A 22,884-nucleotide genomic window follows, 5' to 3' on the forward strand; every position below is an offset into this window, starting at 1 on the left:
CTCTGATGCTCTATGATATGTGCAACAATGATTTTTTTTTTACTTTGCTTCTTTATGATGTGTTGCTTTGAGGAAAATGAAAAGAATTATATTATTTTAGCTATTTATTTATATCACAATTTGTAAGGTCAATGCGTGCCTATAAAAATATTAGTTTATTACACAAAATGCACGGTTCGTAAAGCACCTACACTCATCTGTCTATTTATAATATGGTCATCGTAAAAATCACAGATAAAAATCTCATTGCAACAGTTGCAACTCGCCTAAAATTGTCGGTCACAAATATAACAATATATTTGTTACAACATGATAACAAAATAACAATATTATTGTAACATCTTGACAAAAAATCGTGAATATCCTAAACGCCTTATGAATAATTCCTCATCACAATATGTTAGGCCAATTTCAACACTTTAACTAGGACAAGATTGTTACCTTTGATAACGAAAATGTACCTAAATTCAAATTAAATTTTTTTCCAGTCGTCCGATTTCTAGTTTCTCATTTAAAACTATAATTATTGCTAATTAAATTGCATTGATAGTCATTAAAATTGGCCTAATATTTTGTGACGATTTTAATAATTTAAAGTATTTGATGTTTTAAATTGTATTTAACGGTTAAAAAATGCAATCTAAAATATTTGTCATACATTTTCCTAACAGTCTTTGAGCGTTAGAAAAAAAACTGGTCCTGTTCATAGTTCATCACAGTTATTTTTTGCCGCCATATTTTCGGGATTATGAAACATTTTGTTTTGACGTTGTGTCGACATTTGTTTTTTTTATAATAATAATTAATATAATATGTATAACAATTCGAAATAAAAATCGCTAAATATTAATGAAAAAAGCACCACTTTTTAATTCCTTTTCTAAGGATTTCCTTAGAAAAGCTATTTGAAAAACTGTTTCTTTCCATAATTTTATGGAAAGAAACAGTTTTTCAAATAGCAGCTACTAGAAAACTGCTAGAATTGCCGGGTTTACTTTAGTTTCTGTTTTAGAGTTTGGAAGTTTACAAAAAACTGTTTGTACTCATAGAAGACTACACTATATGGAATATTGAACAACTATTACGCCCTTTAATTTGAACTATTTAATCTAAAGTTGCAACAGGGCGGTGAGAACGCTTTGGGTTAGCCCAACACTCTTAACTTATTCTACTTATAACTTAATACTCAAACTTGTTGACCGTCGGTCGTTTTTTTGCGCGTCACCCAAAGTATGTTGGGTTTCTGGTAATACTGTTCTATTTGGAGGAGTGATTTTCCTTTGGTTTCTGGAAGGAGGAGGAATAGGACGACCGTGGCTAGAGACGCGGCGGATCCGAAGAGCGCGAATACACCGGACATGCCGACCGAGTTCTTCATAACTGGGTACAGTTTGGTAAAACCGAAGAGGACGGCATTGAAGACACAGAATATGTAACCGCCACAGAGACCACGGACTTTGGTTGGGAGGAGTTCTCCAATCATGAGGCCTGGGAGTAAAAAGAAGCCAAGAGTATTGAAGGCGACGTAGCCTAGGATGAGTACTGGCGTTATAATGCCGGAACCCGCGTCCTGGTATAACAGGAAGGCGAGGGCGAGAGTACAGACAGCGGTGCCTATACCGGACATCATGACGAGGGAACGACGTGTTATCTTCAGCAGCAAGATGCAGGCTATCACAGTCACGCCGAGTCTTGTACATGCGCTCGCGTTTGCTACCATCTGTTATTCAAAAAAGACACTTTTAATTTATCAACCACAAAAATCTTCTACTTTATAAAAGTACATTTAAAAATCAACTTTTTCTTGTGATCGTAATATTTCCTTGATGTGCATATTTCTTGATGATTTTTAATTAGGATTAATTGTTGTATAAAAATCTAAACACCTTGAACACATTTTTGTAGGTAACTTACGTGAGGGCTGAGCGAGCCGCCGGCCTCTTTGACGATGTCAACAGCGTAGAATATAACAATGTAGCTTCCGGACAGGATCTGTAGCATGTTGAACGCGTTGATCAACAGCAGCGGCTTGAGCACGGGCGCCCTCGATACTGTCGCGAAGAAGCGAATAGTCTCCTCGCCACGTGCCTTTTCTTTCTCCCGTGCAGATATCAATTCGTGGAGCTCCCTTTGCGCCTGAACCGTACAAATAGCAAACTTATAGTTCAACAAATTCACTGATATCGCGTTGCGAGTTTCCTTTTAGTATATGACAATTGTGGGAACAAATCCGCTTGACTTTGTGATTATAATAATAATAAAATTGTAATGACATTAATTCATTAAAATCGATCAAAATTTACTTCAAGTAGTAGTACAAAAGTTTCTTTGCTCAACCAACGATTCTAGAAGTCTGATATCTTTTAACCAATCCTTCTTTCACTTAAATCATGTTCTTAGTGTTCTTAAGAGCAGAGACTGAAAATGATTTATAAACATTGTAAATGTACTTTTTTTAATTTAACTTATATAAACAATCGTAAGTATTTAAATGCAGAGACAATAAAGAATGAAGAATTATTAATATTCTTGAACACATGACCGTTGAACGAAGCGCGTGCGTTCGCGTCTTCACCTCAGACCTCCTATTGAGCTCGTTAAGGCAAATTGTCAGAGTAACGCGAACCAATGCTCAGTAAACACAAGTTATTATGTCGCTTATTGAAATATGTTCTCGAAATTACAATGTTTATATTTACTTATGACATTCGAGCTTAATACTTTGTCTTGAATGCTGTTTCGCTGGTAATACGATATGATAATAACAATGATGTACGGTAGAGGACGAATGGTAATTGGAGACGATACGGGTGTATAAATTCAGACCAGTTGACTTTTTCGGACATTAAAATCATAATGAAACTAAATTTAAACACAAACCTTTTAAATGTTACTTTATGCAACACACACCAAAAGCTAAAGTTCATACATTTGTGTAAAAACCAAATGGGACACTTTTGATTGTTGTAATTTTTAACTTATGATATTATATATCCAATATCACTTACGATCTCTGGGTTCCCACGTAATCTGCCCATAGCTGCCATGGCTTCGTGGAAGCGTCCCTTCCTGGCGAGCCAGGTGGGACTCTCAGGGGACAGACAAAGCACGACGAAGGCCAGAGAAGGGAGCACGATGCAGAGGAAGGACACCGATCGCCAGGGTAGCGCCCCGCCCAGAGCATACACATAGAGTACTCCGAGTGAGTACGCCACGAATGGTGTGCCGATCAGCAAACCACGTAAACGAGGTTCTGATATTTCTCCTAAATACACCTGAAAGTAAGGAAAACATATTTCCAATAAAGAAGTAAAGTTATTGTAGAAGACAAGGGAATCCCACATGAATAACACACAATCTGTCGCCTCAAGTGTGCGATAATTGCTGTAATAATAGAAAAATTATCACTTATGATCTAAAGCAATTGAGTTGGACTTTACAATGAATTTCTTTAACAGTATTTTAAAACCAAAATTGCTTTGGAGCAGACGCAGCATGCGATAGCATAATAAAGTCTACGTGTTTGATACATACCTGTGAGGGAGCCGCCATGATGCCGACAGCAAAGCCGCACACGATCCTGCCGAGAAGCAGCAACGCGTGGTGCATGGCGGTGGCGATGAGGATCCAGCCCAGCACCAGAGGAAAGGTAGAGGCCTGTAGCGTGCGCCGCCGCCCTATCGCCTCCATAATGGGCCCAGATAACATCGACCCTAGTGGCGTCGCCGCAGAATGTATACTGGCTGCAACAATACAGAATTATTGATTCAAGTTACTTTTAGCTGTAGTTTTGCTAACGGTTTGGAATCAAGTTTTAATCTCTATATTCTGTGATTTGTTAAAATGCCTAATCATCATCATCATCAACCTGCTCTTATACGTACTACCAGCCATCTGAATCTACCCCCTTCCTACGCATACCCTCCTTCACACAATCCCTCCATACTTTTTTGTTTTCCTCTACCTTTGCCCTTAAAATTCAATCTCATTACATTTATATGAACGTAATGTGTTAAGACACCTAATCTTCTGTTTAATATTGTAAAAAAAACATAAAGATGAATTGAGAAATCCACCTTTTTATCGGTTGGATCTAAGACCCGATTTAACTATTAATGTTAATGTTTTGTAAGATAAATTTTAAATGGTATAAAAATGTTATTCGTAACAAAGTAATTATTAATTAGTCGTTACAACAACGTATCGTTGAAACCAGAATAGCGGAAAATGACGGAAAATTTCAATTATTTACGATTACGTATTGTGTAATGCGGATAAATATTAAGTAATGTAATTTTATTCTTATTACTTAAGTATTTTGTATTATAACTGGTCATTTTGAAGCGGGATTTGTGTATTGATGATAATGACTTCACATTAACACATACACATATTTATCAACAACTGAATTGTCCGGTCACGAAGTTTTAACACAAATATTACTAAGTATTAGTTGTAGTTTGTCTATTAATTATATTCACGCTTACAACATTATAAGTAAAGATACGTTTCCACGGTGTGAGCTGCTTTTAGAATTTAAGGAAAAACAATTCTATAGTAATTCTGTCTAAAAACGTACAGGGTAGAGGTACGAGGTAGGGAGCTTGCTTGTTGAAGTAGACTGGATATTATCTGAATTGTTTTATTTTCTTCACACTATTAATTATGCATTAAATAGGCCAAAACTACTAAACCGATTTGAAAAATTATACACTTTCTTTGGGTGACATAGGCTTTATTTATTACCAGATTCTTTTTAAATTTTAATGTGGACGAAGTTGCGGACAACTGCTAGTAATATAAGTGAATATAAATAGAAATAAAAATGTCATCAGTCTGGAACAAACTTTAAGTAACCACAAGACACAAATAATTTATCATAACACGTTATGTGTCTTTGTTATTTTGAAATCCCCGTTTGGTTTTGTACCGTAATGTGACATCTTTAAAAGGCTCTTAATTTAAATAAAATCGAAAACCTTTTGTTGTAACATACTTTGTGGTTAGAATTCATAGTCCATTGTTTGATTTCAATAATTATGTTTAAACTAGCTGTCGCCCGCGACTCTGTTCGCGCGGAATTAACAAAAAACATTATAAGTGTTCTTTCAGACGATGTTCTACATGTGTCCAAATTTTATTAAAATCGATTCAGCCGTTCCGGAAATACCTTCAAACAAACACCCATCCATCTATCCAAACATTCGCATTTATAATATTAGTAAGAAGTAAGATGTAGAAAGTTACTATATAAACATCGCAATATTGTTTTTAAATATTTTTTTGCATATAATAAGATAACGATAGTTGCAGTCGTTTTGATCCAAGCTAATACTATAGGAGGATATTAATTTAAACTTTATATTTTACGGTTGTAAGTACGTAATCTAAGTAAATATGTCAATATATTATGTATAGTGATATTATCAAGTACATATTTACTTAGATTAAACTATTTACATGTTTTGTCTACACATAATATATTTGCAAACACATAATAACACTTTGTTCACGCTAAATTAATATACAGACATTTCATAATTAAGCCAAATTTAAACACATATAAAATAATTTAAGCTCGGGCTACAAATATTTATGTATTTATGAAACACTAGTAGTTGCTCGTGACTTTGTTCGCGAGGAAATATTACAGTAAAAGATTTTTTTTAATTATTTAAATAGTTTCAGAGCCTATTCAATACAAATATATATCAAATCTTTATAATATTAGTATAGTAACCAACTATAAAGATAAATTCAATGAGAAGCTTCACTCTATAAAGCTTGTGATTGTATTCTGCAGAGCTATTTGTTATTCATAATGTTCTTGTATAAACAGTGTTTGGTTTCAAACGACAATCTTAATCAGCGTTAATTATTTTAATGGTCCTGAAAGGACTTCATTCATGACATATTCGAGAAACATTTTCATAACAAGTGCCTTCATGTACAAACAAGGTTAATAATTAAATTCAATCGATATAGTTTACAAGATTAATTTTAAACTGATATATAAACACGGCTAAACACTCACGTATATACGTCCGGTGGCGGCACCGACTAGTTTCGAGCCCATCGGGGGCCCTTCATCAGGATGAGTGGTACTGGTATTATTTCGCGGACGCGGCCCGTCGCTCACTGCTCACGCCCACTCATCCTGATGAAAGGCCCCCGATGGGCTCGAAACTAGTCGGTGACGCCACCAGACGTATATACGTGAGTGTTTAGCCTTGTTTATTCAGTTTAGTATAATGTCTCACGAAAGTTTGAATAATTTAAGATAAATTTTATGCGTAAATTTGATTTTCATAAAGATTTTTTATAATGTTTTGATTTAAATCTATGTATATTGAAGTATAATCTAGAAATTAATTTTAATAGTTATCAACTATACATTTATCTTATTATTGCAGATTATATCGTTATTTTCCAATAAAGTTGCTAGTCAGCGTTATTTTACTAAATTGTAAATATGTCATTATTTCCCAAACAATAGAATTGCTTTATTTATGTTTCCATTTGTAAGGAATGAGTAATTTTCAGACACATAATAAAAAAAATTACACAATCGAATCGCAATTTATCGACATTATATTTCCCTTAGCGACTGTTTTAAATTTTATGAAATTATGATTCTTGCGAAAATGTTTTTGCATGTTATTCGTGTAGTAACTAACGGCCGGAGGCAATTATTTATTACTTAGCTTGATGCTGTGCAAAACAGGTTTTACTGTAAAGTTTTTACTTAGGCTCGATTTAATCTTATTCTACGAAATTATGTTCAGATTTATAAGCAATTCATTCTTGTTACTTACACACATTTACTTAAGCAGTGCTATCGTGTATATTTCTAATATAAAATCTAGACTAAGGGTCCTTTCTGACTAATAATTGGCAGGTTCCTTTCTTGTCGTTAATAAGAGTGTACTTACCGATCCACGAGCCCATTTCCTCGTCTATCCTCATGCTGGAGTTCTCATTCTGAAGCTGCGGCAGCGCCACCGCGGAAAAACCGATCGGATGACCAGCGCCGGCAGCCAGCACTAATACTGCGCATGTGATGAGGCACTGGAAAATATACGCTGGTTTTAAAAATAATTTCAAGAATCACATTCATTATCAAAGTTGTACACAAATCGTATCCGCTCTTGACTAATGCCATTTGAATAAAGCATTATCAAAATGTCTGTGTTGCCTGGGCGAATTGGAGAAGAGAGATGAAAGATTGAGCAGAGGTGGAAGAATCTAAAAGAGAAAGAAGATTTTTTGATTATATTACATTAAGCTACAGAAAATGTAGCTCTCAAGTAGTAGAGCCTCAGTTTATAAGATCGCTATGGAGCGAAAGTTGAATTTGAATTCATCACAATCAGCTTGCATTGGCAAAAGCAAAGAGTGCAGGGGTAATAAAGTTTCATGTTACTAAGCAGCTGGGCCATTGCCACTTGAATGTATATTTTGTATGAATTAGTGAAACGAAACCGATTCTAGGACAATTTAGACGCGTTAGTTACACAACTACTTTGAAAGAATCATGTAAGCTGGATGTTTTGTTTCCAATTCAATTCGCAAAGGTTGATTCAGTGCTACATTATGCATGCCATTGTTTCACGGTCCCCCGGCCAATGTAAATATCATTTTAAGAGATAACACCAGACCAGTTCTGATAATTTTTTGTTGATATTTTTATAAGGAACTGTTTTTAATTAAAAGTGACTTGCTTAATTGTTGTTCAAAGTTTAACTAAGACGTATTAACCATACGTTTAACAGAGTATTTTTTGTTGATAGTGAAACTATAATTATTAAAAAATGTTACGTATATATCAAAACCCGTGATTGGCAGGCTTACGTTGTTACATACCCTTAATATAATAAGAGGTAAAATAACAATAACAATTGAATTTAGGTCATAATGACTAGTATTATAAAGCCCATAGTTGTGTAAAACAGGATTGTTTTTTAAAAATCATTAAAAAAGTGGTTTAAAAAAAACTCAATCGAAGTACGAAAATAAAGTTTTAAAACGTGAACAAGGTTCAACGGTACCAAAGCAACAATAAATTTAATGTGGTTTCCATTTATTTCGATATCGGCCAAGAACCTCAAGAGGGTCAAGCTTGTTTTCATTAATTTGCCGACGCCGGCCAATGAAACCTTATTAATATAGCTAAAGAAGATATAACATAAACCAAGTGTTTGAACCCATAATTATTATGCCCTTCTGACTAAATGCAATAGTAAAACAGACCACGATGTGACTGCGGATGTCTGTGAGATAAATGAAATTGATAAAATTAATTCTTCCTTGAATGAACATACAATGACAGACTAAAATAAAATTTAATGTATTCGGGTCCTTGTTTTTTGATTAGAGATTTGTTTTAAGTTTTTATTTAAGACTAGCGGTCTGCCGTGACTCCATCCGCGCAGAATTAAAGAAAACATAATCAGTAGCCTTAGTGTTCTTTAAGACTATGTTCTATAGTATGCCAAATTCCATCAAGATCCGTTCAGCCGTTCTGGAGATACCTTCAAACGAACATCCATCCGTCCATCCATATCTATTGAATTGATTCGTAAAAGTGTGGATAAGTTTCGATTTAATAGTAGGAATATGAACTTAAAAACTTTTAAGTTTAAATATACAGCAATGCTTAATTTAATCTTTATTTACAAAACATGTCGATTGTAAAAGTAGACGTAGAGATAAAAATGTGTCACCTATGATTTATTACAAAGCGCATTGACGCGTGAAGATTGGCGTTTGCTGAATGTCATGATTAGTCTGATAAACTTAAGTGGAATGCTTCACGTGGTACGGTTAATATGATTAAAAAGAGCAATATGTATGATGTCCAGATAATCATGGATAATTTTGTCATATTGCTAATAGTTGTAAATATTCATTAGTGATCTTCAGGTAATATGATATAGTGACATTGACAATGGATAATATTGATGTACCCATCCATAGAGTTAGTGTTTTTTCTTTTTTTGTATGATTCAAGTGTAAATGCTTTAATATCTATGGCTTGTAATTAATTAAATAAACACTGTTATATGAAAGTACAATTTCCTGTTTTAATGAGGCTAAGAACATTCAAAAAGGACGAGGACGTTTTTGCATAAAACGATGTTATTGAATTAAATTACAGAGGATTTATGCTGAAAAAGCAATATAAGTAGAGTGCTCTCGATAAGGTCCACTTAATCACTGGCATATAAATATCTTGTACCTTGATATAGAAGAAAAAACAATTAACAACCTCAATTGAGTTCCGATCGTCAGATTCGCGGTTGTTTAAAAATGTCCATCATCATAACCAGTCACTAGGTTATCAATGATCACAAAGTAGACTAATATTATTTAACATTGTGAAATAATAAATAATTTTAAATCTGCCTACGTCATTTCTGACGATAATATCTCCAATTTTTAATGGTGATGACTTCAACAAATTCTTTTATACAATCTTGACTTATAATCGACAATATTCACTTTTTAGTCTTTTCTCTTCGTCGTTTGACGTTATTCAAGAGGACAGATTAAATAAAATAATGAGTTTTTCACAGAAGAGTTCGAAGGACGGAAAAAAGAGCGGTTTTTACATGTAAAGCAATATTATTCACTTAACCGTAGGTTTCCACTACTGAAAACAAAGTGAATGAGAGGAAAGACAAAATGCTTTTAGTTTAAAAACTTACAACGCGTGAATAAATTTATATGTTGAAAACGAAACAATATTATTTGTTTGATATGGAATCATTTGTCTCAATTCTAGAATAGTTGTTGTTCTATTAGAATTGATTGTATTGCGGCAGCGGAACGAACACTGAAATAAATTGTTGACGCTAAATAGAAGTCGCCTTGACTTACAGGATCAAGTTTCACGAGTAATTAATTATTAGAATGTTATGTAATGTGAACAACGAATGTAGGGTTGTTAAAAGAAAAAGAAAAGTCGAATTATCTGCCTTTGTCGGTCCACTATTACTAGTCATAGGCCTTACCCAATGCATTCGGTCGGCTAACGAAAAATTCGAAGAAGTAGTAAGATTGAGGAGGCTAATTCTAAGTACAGAAGTCTCATGGGTGAAGAGGGAGATAGCAACATTTACTCGTTGAAATATACCTGGTTGAAGACGCCTCGCATGGATGAGTATGTTTCCCCTTTGACGTAGGGCGGTAGTGTTGCGGTGGAACTAATACTGCGTAGAAAGCTCTGTAGTGCCTCATATTCTTCCTGACTGTGTGTTTGTTTGCTTTTGACTTGCGGCTTCCGACTCTCCGCCAGCATCGCTTCGTGAGCTCCATCGCTATACAAAAAATAAAATGTAAATTTAAAATGAAATCGACATTCAACAAAAAAAATTAACAAAAAATTATTTGAGTAAACATTTTTTTGAACCTTTAAATTTGAATTACCAAGTATAATTGTACTTAAAATATTAATTGTTTCTCACATCTGCTTAAACTTTAAAGACTGGTTGCAGATTAAGTTTCGAAAAGAAATATTGGTTGCACTGACCCTACCGGTTGTTTTATTATAATAAAAGTTCAATTTTTTTTTATGAAAACATACAAAGGCTACAACACACAACTTCAGGTAAGTTGTTAAAAATGAAAGATGTTTTTCTCATAAAATCCTGTAATGCATCAGAGTACGATAGTGGTACCTCGAGTTCAATGATAAGTCGTTACTACGGAATAAATTCGAGTTGCAGGGGCAATATACAGTTTACAGTGAATAACTGTATAATAAAAACTTGATCACTTGATTCAGCTAAAGAGCAATGCCCTCTCTAAAAGACCTTTGTTATGGAAAAATATACCAACCTTACTTGTAATTCGTAGTATAAACTTTACGATAAAGCATGTAAACTTGAGGGGTAAGCAGACATGTACGATTTTTTTTTATTAATAACAGCGGCGCATTAACGTTATGCTGGCCTCTAACAATATAATAGACAAGAGCCAACATTTTTCTATTCTACTTAACATATAACTTAATATGAGAGTGTCGGTGGCTCAGGGGTCAAGCACTTGACTTGCAATCTGCAGGTCCTGGTTTCGAATGCCGCCATGTACTAATATGTTTTTCGATTTCCTATTAACATATGTACATTTATCTGACGTTCTTACGGTGAAGGAAAACATTGTGATGCATCCTGCATATATCTGAGAAGAAATTCAAATATATGAGTGACTACGACCTTGTCACCCGTGACTTTGGGTAGGTTCTGAGCCCTTTAGTGGGGACGTATAGTGAGCTGATGATATATATAACATATAACGAAGGTAATCTCCTAATTATCGTTTAGTACAAACGTGTACAATTTAAAATTATTTCTACCTATGTTATTGTCATGTTTAAAAATCTTGTTTCATCTTCGAAAAAAGAGTGTTTTTTCGCGTCTTTTGCAAGTCACGTTTGTTAGTATTAGTAATTAATTAAATGTTTGCAAGGTTAAACTTAACATATGTACCTATTTGTAATATTGTGAAAAAAATATCATAGGTGTTACAACATAAGTACTTTTTATTCCGTTCCTTTGTAGTAATTTGAAGCCACGAAAATTAAAAAAAAAAGACATAAAGTAGAAGTCAAAGTGTAAGAGTCCAATATAGTGGGATAATTTACTTACAAAGTTTATGAAGGTTTTTTCCGACCAGGATGATGTCGAGTGTAACAGACGCTACAAAAAGTTGAATCTACAAGGTTATTAAAGGTCTTTTTAATCTTAAAGCTACAAGTACAAAAATAACAGTTCGATCTTTGTACTTATCTCACAATGTAATTTTAGTTGCATCATGCAAAGAGTAACTAACAAGAAAGTTGTTAATTCATTGTGATGTTGCCACATGCAATGGGAGTAATCAGTAACGCCTTCGCAAAAGATTTAAGCATGACTGTACAAGTTTGGTAAATTTAATATACACAAATGCTCACATTAGTAATGTCTGTAAACTGATACGCTAATTTAAATTATTAACTCTGTTACAGTTGAACAAACGTGACTATAGTATAGCTATTGAAATTATTTAAAGTTATAATAATAAATTAAGTATCGAATTAAACGTATTGATCATCATCATTCAAATCTAAAGAGAGATGTTGATATTAGTGTATATGATGAATAAAAGTACAAATATTAAATCTAAACGGATACTGTTGTTTTTATCAGTTCCCTGTGCGTCCTCAAAGCAATTTTTTCAACTATTTCGGTGTATTCTGCCATTGACCTTGAGTTTGACGAGCCAAATCTTTAAATAACTCTAATACATTTGGCAATGCTTGAGTATTTTTTCGAATGATGTTTTCTCGTGATCCCTTATTAAATTCGTAATTTGCGTAATAATAAGAAACTTTACTAAATGTGTTTTTATCACCTAAAGATAAGAAAAAATATCCCAAAAAACACGCCAACAGTCTGGGGTCAAAAATTTTGTAGTATACAATAGCAATATGAAAATGATGCGTCTAATTATTTATCAAATACTAGCTGTCCGCGACTTCGTCCGCTCAGAATAAAAAAAAACTTAATAATCAGACTATATGTTCCTTCAGACTATGTTCTACATCTATGTCAAATTTCATCGTGATCCGTTGAGCCGTTCTAGAGATACCTTCAAATAAACATCCAGCCATCCAAACATTCGCATTTATAATATTAGTAAGATTACATATGTCATGTAAAATGTTTTACGCGTCTAAATAAGTATAACTTAATTTTTTTTTTAATATTTAAGTGTTTTAATTTAATTGTTACGTGTTATAGTCTTGTATATAAAAGTTACTGAAAGTTTCAAGAGTACATTGACTGATGTTATTATTACTTCGCTATCAGTTGGGAGAGTTTATTTTCGCTGTGATAAGTAAGCTTGTTGAGAGATCTTGGGAAAGACGTTTTGCGAATATCGTATTATGTTTAATTTAATATACGTACACCAATAAAGACAAAGTTTCTTTTTGATAAAAGTACAACGTATATGGAAGCAAAAAAAAATCAATGAATAATTTAAAGTTTAAGGTTAACTTAAACCTTTCTGTTGTTCAAGGTTGAGTCCAATATCATTAAATTTGTGTTAATTCTTTTCACACTGTTGTTAAATCTTAGGTTTAAATATTGTGACCGTTTGTATTGAAATTTCTAAATCCTTTCCCTTTGTAAACAGCACATGCGAATATATGAACTATACATCTAATAAATTTTAAAACATTTTTTTAATGAACATATAGCAACTTATTTAAATAATTTAGTTATTTTTAAGATTAAAGTTGTTACAGTTAGTTCCTACTATTTTTGTTTTTTTATATTTGCCTCGAGGATCATATTTATCCCTAACATTACTTAAAAAAACCTTGTCGACAAAAAACTGGCACTCTATTTGTCTATCTTAAGTTAGAAAAAGGTTTTTAATTCCAGCGTAAGTTATGTATATCTAGGTGCTCTTTAGATTGGATAAAACTTTACAATTACAGACTAGGGGAAAAACTTTACCAAGGTTGATATATGTAATGCTTAAGTTAACTTAAATTGCTTAAGGAACTTAAACTGTCTTGAATTGCTTAAGGAAAACGCGAAAAACATTAATTTAAGCATTAATTTAAGATTCACTACTCCATACTCGGTTTTTGAAGGAACAATAGCTATATGACTTATTTTTTTTAAACAAATTGATTCAAAAACGCACAGGAATCATCACTCGATTTATAAAGTAAATGCGGATTAATTTTAACCAAATGTATCCTTACCTTTGAATCTTCACGATTCTTAGTCTCCGTTTATAAGACAACGCGTATCCAAATATCAATAACACCATGTTTACAAAAGTTTATTAATTACTAAAAAACCAAACTCTACGTATTCCTTAGGGACACAAAGAGCGACTGGCGAGAAATGTGCGACTATCACAGTAACCCTTAACCCAATGCGTCGGTGAATCTGTTTGTTTACTTATAGTATAACAATGTAAAGTGTGGACTTGCCCTATATAAGTTATCGATTGACTCTGATTATTGAATTAATTGAAATATTAATAATATTTAAAATAATATTTTAGAAGGACTATTGTTATACATTAAATTATTAACATTGTCAACACTAAACTAATAAGCTTAGAATATTGGCAAGGCACACGTTTACATAGTAAATTTTTCTCATTATAGTTTTTATGAGTTTTTGCTTCATATTCAAGTAACTCATTAGTTAGTAATAGTTTTTTTTTAGTTATTACATTTTGTTTACATTCTGTTCGTCATGGCTTAAGTTATGACAATGAATTATACTATTAATATCTAAGAGATTCAAAATATAATAGTACTCGTATACTTTTTCTCAGACAGTTTAATCACTTTAACATTAGGTTATCTGTTGTCAAATGGTCAAATAACATAAATGGTCATTTCAAGGATTATGGAATCTGAAATACGTTATTTGGATAGATTATAACAGGTTACAAAGATATCGATAATATTTTCAATATGTGGCTTGATACATACATGTTATGTAAAATACATAATTAAAATAAATATGTAAACTAGCGGTCGCTCAATACTCCGTCTGCGAGGTATTAAAAAAAGATAGTAAGCGATTCTCAGGCATACTGAATATGCATATAAAATGTTATAAAAATAGGTCAAGCCGTTTCGGAGGAGTCTGATAACATTGTGACACGAGAATTTTATATGTAAGATGTAATAAAAACTAAATGCTAATCGGCACCAATCGGCGTTTAAAACTACTCTCTTTTAGTGCAATACAATATTGATTTTCAAAATATTGTCTCCTATGACCTGTAATTTAAAGAATACCAATAAATTCTATTGTACTGTACTGTAAGAGTCCCAAGTCCCGATTTACACTAGTTGTTTTATTAGATTCTGGAATCTATGAATAGATAGTGCTATACTTTATATATTTCCTGCTTCAGTTTACTTTATTTCTGGAAAGTAAATTTTAAAAATAGTTTTGAGTAAATTCTTTGTTCATTTTAACAATAAATTGTTTATTCATTGATTTACTACGTGCTTTATTGTACTTATAAATGAACAAACATTTTGCAAATTATATAAAAAAAACGCTGACAGTGACAAAACTCTACACGTAAGTTAATAAGCGACTAACTACTATAAATAGATAAACCATTGTGTTGTTTTTCAAACATGATTTTCGTACAATCAAAACGTTTTGATGTCATCAGATACAGGACTTGCTATTAGGGCTTCCTAACTTCCAATAAATATAGGCATGGCAGTAGGCAAATAACAATGACTCGACAACCCTTGATTCCTAGGTGGACAAACGTGAAAAAAGTGCCAGTGTCATCACACACTGACTCAAACATATCGATTTCAAGCCTGTATTTTTTTTTAATTCTTGTTAAGGTGTTATAGCGTACCCTACCACTGTTAAAACAGTTTTTACCCCGAATATAAGAACATTGCAAAGACAAAAAAGTGGCAACCCTAGCATGATGTATTACACTAGTCGCGAATTTGCCTTATGGACTTTGATCCTAAAAATGCCTTATCATTATTCATTTATTCATTAGACGGAGTTTGCTAACCAGATGCAGCCATCCATAGCTATGTAAAATTTAATTTCCCAAAAATTTTTGATTATCATATTATTAAATTATTTGTAAGAACAGTTTTTGTTAGGCACCGAGTTACCAATAATGGCAATTTATTAGGAACTATCATTAAATGGCAATAAGCATTATGATTTCCCGTGTTAGTAACATTTAACGTTAGGAAGTTAGATTGCTTGGAAATTGAATTGGAATTAATTTTGTAACAACCATAAACAATTAACTGATTAATTATTATCTTTTTTTTATTCTTCCATAAATGAGAACCCGTTTGTTAACACGAATGATGAAAAAAAAGAGTTATAAACTATACTTCATATGCATATATTTTTATTGCATTTTATCACTTACTTGTTAATGCCCTAGTTTTGTATATATTTATTAATTTGATAGTACATATTTTATTTTAGAATGGAGAAACATTGTACGATACACAAAGCAACTATACCTAACTAAATTTTAAAATGTATGACATACAGAATCACAATGAGCTACGTAAGTGGTGGTATGTATTCGGCTTGATTCAGTGAATACATAATAGCCTATTGTCGTATTTCTAAAGGTGGAACAGACCTATTGCAAATTAAAAAAAAACATGTTTTTAACACTTGTATAAACTGCTATACAAGAAAAGATTTGAATTATAATAATATTAAAAAAAAATAACCTCCTTAAAATAGAATAAGTTTCAAGTCTATCCACCCGTAAGAAGCTCGGACAGTTTTCTAATTTGGTTATAACCAACCAAAGATTATTATTAGTTGCTCTATTTTGCCAGATTGAGGTATGACAATATGTTTTTATACATATGTGGTGCTGTGGAAATACACAGTAAATTGTGATAATAATCGAACTTGGTAATGTATTCTTCATTGTGTAACGTTGTACATTTTGGCAAAGGCGAGGTCGAATCGAAATCAACTGTGGCAGAATATGGCAATAACAACATGGATACAATTATTGATTTTGTAACCAGCGTGGGAGGTCACAGAAAGGACTAAGAATGTAAATAGATAAAATGCCTAAAATGATTTTGGCAGACTATAAAGGAAACACGATTCGTTTACATACATCAAATAGACAACACCGTTTTCGATTTGATATTTCCGAATGTGAATGAGGTGTAGCAATAAAACATTCATTATCATTTACGTTGGAATCAATAGGCTATAACTTATATAAGTTTAATTTTGTAGGTGTACATATATTTTGAAACATTGTCGATTAAAAAAAAGGAAATTTAAATTACTTTACGATCGATGTGAGTATAAATACAAAGATAAGGATGAGAAAAGATAACACGAAACGTGACTTTCACGTCTTCGTTTCACATTCGCACACACATTTGTACATCGTAACGTAATATAGAGTGTCATCAACCATATACGAAGTATTAAATTACGAGGAGGACTTCAGGCGTAAAAAAGAACAAGATCATCAGTTAAATTACAAAAAACTGTAGGTCTTGTCTGTCTGTTATTTTGTAAGTCTTTAAAATGAATCGCCCTCGACACTAAAAAATTTAGCATTCCTTATATTGACCTGAATCCATTGTTATACAGAATATATTACATTCTTGATTTAAGATGGAAGGTTTTATAAGAATTGGAGCAGTTATGAAGCGATCAATAAGTAATTTTGTTGGTGGTGTGAGAGACAGGATGTAGGTCACAATATTGCCGCTAAGGCTTTGTTATCTTACGTAAAAAGGCTTGCTAATTTTTTTTATTATATTAAAAATTAGTTACTCTTTAACTTATACTTGTAATTAAGGTTTATGATAGTTTACTTTTTAAGTGTCAACAATTTCATTTTTGTTGCGGACTTTTATAAAACTTGAATGCGCAGTGGTGATGATTTGCCCTTTGTGTTCTTTTTCTGATGTCTTAAGAAATCATATTAATTGAGATTTTAGAAATAATAAAATCTTACAATTTTTTTTACTAATGTTATAAATGCAAATGTTTAGATGTATGGATGTTTGTTTGAAGGTTTCCCCAGAACGACTGCACGGATCTTGATGAAATTTGGCATACATATAAACATAGTCTCAAAGAACACATGGGCTACTAATTATGTTTTTTTTTAATTCCACGCGGTTGAAGTCGCGGGCGACAGCTAGTAAGAAAATTTAATTTAAACAAAAGGCCATCACTCTACACATTTGATTTTAAGTAACACAACAGTAAATAAGGAATTTGTTTCAATGTTAATTATATTTATCTATTATATACAATTTACAGTTCTTACACATCTCGGCTTTAAAGGAAAACTTAGCTAATAATCAGGATTATTAGCTAAGTTTTCCTTTATATATCATAGCCGTGAATTAATTAAATATATTTTCTAATGTCATGCGGAACGTAGAAGTAGGAAGACTTGTGTTAATTAATTTAATACTTATGTTCTATTCTACAATTATGAAATGGTTATTGGATTTATTATTGTGGGAAAAAATATAATGCAAAATATAAATCAGTCTGACAAGCTTATCTGTACCTAAGGTAAATCAGTGGCATAAGTTTCTTGGATCATTATGAGGATTTACCTACTTATTTTTCCTTGTGCAGCAACAAATAGGTTTACACTGTTTCTTTGAAGCTAAAAATAATTTTTTTTTTTTAATTAATGGTAGCTTATTAATACACTCAAAAATCTATTTATGTATAATATTTAATTTTTTTAGTAGAAATCGGAGTTAGTTACTCTAATTATAATATTTTTTTAAAATATATTTGTTTGTCTCAATATCCCTGTAAAAATAATACATATCTTTGTATTCTAACCTACGGTCATCCTTGACACTGTACGAGTACTAGAGCACAAACCAAAACATCACAACCCATTATCTTATCGCGTATTCATCATACTAAGAAAGGACAAGTAGACATGGTCTGTGTATATTTTTCCCGCAGTTAAGTAAAGATAAAATAAAAAATTAGACAATTAAAAATAAATAGACAATTAATTTAATTGTTTAATACACCAATGCTTCAATAGGTTTCTTGGTTAGTTTAGTATAGAGGAAAGAGCCATTCATTGAAAATCATGAAACATTTTTGATATTTAAGCGTTTTTTGATCTAATTATGGTTAACTTCGTGTCGCTTATACTTCGCGCAAATATTTTTGGAATAATTTAAAATAATTTTACGCATCAAAAAACCTTGGCATTTAATTTTTAAAATGATGTAATAAAAAAGACGAGTAATATCTGTCATATGGAAATCTGTGATTTCGTATTGATTTTAGCTGATAAGTTATCAATCGATGTTCCTTGCACTTGAGTTTTTTGATAAAACGATTGCGGTCGCGTGAGAACATTTCCGTCAAACTAGACCTTCAAACAATGAAAGAGCTATTGTGACATATTTTAACCCGATCTCATTTGATAGATAGTAGCCGATTCTCTAGTCTACTGAATATGCATATATCATTTCATAAAAATCATTCAAGCCGTTTCGTAGGAGTATGGTAACTAACATTGTGACACTAAGAATTCTATATATAAGAAAAATATATGGTTTAAAAAAATGCTGGCCATTTTATAATTAATCTTCTTACATCTCTTGTATAGTTGTTTGAAAGGATGTATTCAAATGGCGGCTCTACAATATACAATGGAAATGCACTCATAGTTTTTGTCTGTTGCGCAGCTGGCTTCAACAAAAAATCAACATCTTGATACAACACGTGATTGTACTAAGCTAAAGCAAATGTGCCTTGACACAAATGCTTATATAATAAGCGACAGGTAATTAGAAAAGTAATAAATCCGACTAAATGTATGACATGAGGAATACGAAGCAGATGACACCTCACTCCATAAAATCAGTCTAGCAGTTTTTAAGACGTAAGTTAGTAAAAAACAAATAAGCAAACAAATATTTTAGTTTTATAAGTAGAGATAGACAAAGTAATTAAAATGAAAATTTCCTTATTTATCAATGATTTTTAATGTAGAGAAAACTGAAAAAAAATTACACTTAAAATACCCGAATTTTTTACCTACGCTTAAATTTGTCAAAATAATTTAGAAAATAAAATTTCCTACGGGACTTAGTTTTTAATACGAATCTTATTATGTATTCATTAAAACAGTTAAAATTGAAATAAAGTAATTGATTTCATCAAGTGATGAAATCCATATTAATTTCCGTTTGCGTGTTCATTTTAGCGATAGTGCAACCACTTCGTAAAGCTTTCGAACTAGAGACAAGTGGCAGCAGGCACTTCATAAAAACTCATGATTTGCAATTTCGCTTTCGTGGTTGGTTTCTTCTTTAATATAGTAGATATGATAATAATGCAGCAAATATTTAAATTGTCCTGAGCATCGGTTTCGCCCCGAAATCTACCTGACTTTTTGTATTCAATCCTTTATTACCGTCTGCAGCCTAAATGGCTTGATCGATTTTGAAGTATGAAAAGTTTTTATAAAAGTAAGTTAAACCTGCATCAATAAGAAAAAGTAAAAAAAAATGAAAGCACGATTTACCTGGGATTTGATCCGAGGTCTGCAGTTAACCTATTTATCTCCTGACAAGTTGAGTTTTTCTCATCTTACTTTTTGTCCGTATAAGTAGGTAGTTTCTTAATGTTCATTCGTAAGTTTTCTTTTAATTTTGTAAAGCAGTATGTAAAAATATTTCAATACAAGCTATAGGTCGCGTATCCGTCGCGTGGAATTATGAAGCAAAACCCTAATTAGTAGCCTATGTGTTCTTCCAAACTGTGTTTTACATCCATGTTAATATGTTATCGTTTATTTAATTTACCTTTTTAATAGTTTTGCATTATGATTCAAATACATACAACATATTACTAAAAATATTTTTGTTCATACTTTCTTTTAATTTATTGAAAAGAAGATATTTATTTTAATCTGACGTTATAAATCTGCTAGACACAGGCACTATTTTTAATTGACCTAATTACTTTACCAAAGCAACAGTGATGGTGTTACAGTTAGCAGAGATATTTAAATAACCATATTGTAGAAATTCTATACGTAAATAAATGCAGTGTAGAGACAGTATAATTAAATTGAAATCGACTACGGTACCCGATCACTTTGTTACTTTAAATGTCAAAAACAAAAAGTAAAATTGCAAAGCAACTCACCTTAATTTTTTATCCTTCATTTTAGTTTAAAACACTGGTTTTTGGTTTATAAATACAATAAATAGACACACGAACTTTCACTTCGAATTAAATATTATCAGTTTATTTGACTAATAATTTAAATAATAAAACTAGATTCACGATTTTTTAAAACATTGTGCTAGGTTATATTTAGTGCGTGTAGTGCTGCAAAGAAGCGGCAAAGGCGACTGGCTGATGGCGTGTGGAGCGATGCGACCGTACGTCGGTTGAAGCGGCCGTTCGTCGCGGGTTAGGTTTTGTGACGTCATTCGTACTTCCAGAAACCTTGAACTGCCAGACTTGAATATTATCGACATCTGGTTTGGCTCAAACATTGATAACACGCAACTACCGACACTTTTTTTAGCTAGAAAAAAACTATTTTACTTCCCAAATACACAGTACACATATGTACTTTTGCTATATAAAGTCTTTATACTATTCGAGGACATACCATTATCTCACACAAGAAACTGAAACATGAATATTAAAAAAGGAGTGTAGTCTGGTGAGTGAGCCGTCGTTACACCTGAACAAATTTTCACTAACAAACACATTGTAATACTAATCCAATTTATCGGAAAACAACGGTCTTAAAGGGGTCCTGTTTTTTGTGAATGATATGACATACGGAGGTCATTTAGTATCAGACTTGATTTGCTTGATCAATTGCTTTCTTTTTATTCCTTAAAAAAATTAAAAAGAAGTTAAGAGATGCTTAATTAAATTATTACCTACATATTACTGAACAACATTTATCTATTACGGTTCGGGTTGTGGGATCGAGGTCAAACTGAGATAAAATGTTGATGAGGTTTACATATTAAAAATTCATGAACAATTTAGGTACCTATATATTATAATAATTAACGTATTAGTTTATTGTATGTTGTCGATCAATAATAGTTTTTGCATAAGTAGGTAATATGAATAGTTCATGCAAGTAGTTTTTATCGCGGGATTTTTACTCTTGATTCAAGACAATAACGTGTGCACGTATAATCGTTCAATGGACGTTTTATGCAAGTGTAATGGGTTAGTAAAACGATAAAAGACATTGCACCTTAAAACCTTATCAAACATCAGTAAACATCAGTCGCATAAAATATGAAAGTTAAACGGACCTTTGTTCTAACATTCCAATGTGCATCCAAACACAATATAAAACGATTAGAAGAGCACATGAAAATTATTTGGTTAAAATTAAAAATTAATTTCGTACGTTTTACGTAAAGACGACAACGTCGCGAGTGTTTACCTAAAGGTTAGCATAATGTTGCTTTCTATTTCTATGGAGTAAAATACTTTTACTAAGAAATTGTGCAGTCATAGTTGTGATGAAACAAAGACTTTTTGTCTTCTGACGGAACATAAGCAATCAGAAATGTTTAAAGTCGACTTAAAAAATATATGATTAAAATAAAGGCCAAAATCTTTTGTAATTCGGCCTTAAATTCAATTTTCTTTTGTTTCGCCAAAAGAGGACCTTCGTATTGGAAATCTCTTATTATTTCGATACAAAAGAAATCTATGGTATTGCAATTGAAAAAGTAAAACTTTCATTTCAAACAATTGCTTATTAAAGTTATAATACAAACAAATCATTCAACTTTCCTGCAGCTGCGATAACGTGATTACATTAAACATTTCATAGCCACTAAAAACGTTAGCAGAACCAAATTTCCCTATAAAAGGATTATGTAAAAATACATAACAATCACGACCGTAACCTGGCGAAGATTACGAATTTCCAATCTACATTTAGAATCTAGAACCTAGACTGGAGTTTAGACAAAGCTATGATGAGCTATTAACATTGTATCATATGACGGAAGTTACAATAAAATACAAATTGTTGTTTTTCTACTAAGATAACGAGGTAAAAATCGAACGAGATCTTTAGAAGGACTTCCGTACAGTACTTACGGAGTTTACCTTATCCAAAATTATCGCTGGTATTCAAAGATGGAGGAAAACTGTCGTCTAATCTGTACTGTCCTTACATTTGTATGTATCATTAGAACTCGCAAACAGCACGTGTAATGAGTTTTAAAAGGTCACCTTGAGTCACCGCAGATTGCAGATGGGCATTTGAAATATCATTCGACCATAAACTGATCATAGAGAAACACAAAACATTTCA

At 32.1% G+C, this 22,884-nt stretch overlaps 1 protein-coding gene across 2 annotated transcripts; it reads right to left on the reverse strand.

The window, feature by feature from the left end:
* Positions 1 to 92: 92 nt before the first annotated feature.
* On the reverse strand, positions 93 to 20,957 carry LOC106115945 (facilitated trehalose transporter Tret1). 2 transcript variants are annotated; one of them, XM_013309607.1, is made up of 7 exons: positions 20,721 to 20,957; positions 10,136 to 10,319; positions 6,933 to 7,068; positions 3,535 to 3,743; positions 3,009 to 3,275; positions 1,915 to 2,136; positions 93 to 1,720 (listed from the first exon to the last, which is right to left on the reverse strand). In XM_013309607.1, exons 1-7 carry the CDS (start codon positions 20,738 to 20,740, stop codon positions 1,187 to 1,189), a joined length of 1,572 nt encoding a protein of 523 aa, XP_013165061.1. In that variant the 5' UTR covers positions 20,741 to 20,957; the 3' UTR covers positions 93 to 1,186. The 2 variants fall into 2 exon arrangements, with proteins under 2 accessions (XP_013165061.1, XP_013165060.1); XM_013309606.1 differs by lacking the exon at positions 20,721 to 20,957 and adding an exon at positions 13,760 to 13,880.
* Between the last annotated feature and the right edge of the window lie 1,927 nt (positions 20,958 to 22,884).

This window comes from Papilio xuthus, unplaced genomic scaffold (genome assembly GCF_000836235.2).
Source record: "Papilio xuthus unplaced genomic scaffold, Pxut_1.1 DF827777.1, whole genome shotgun sequence".
Classification (NCBI taxonomy): Eukaryota; Metazoa; Arthropoda; class Insecta; order Lepidoptera; family Papilionidae; genus Papilio; species Papilio xuthus.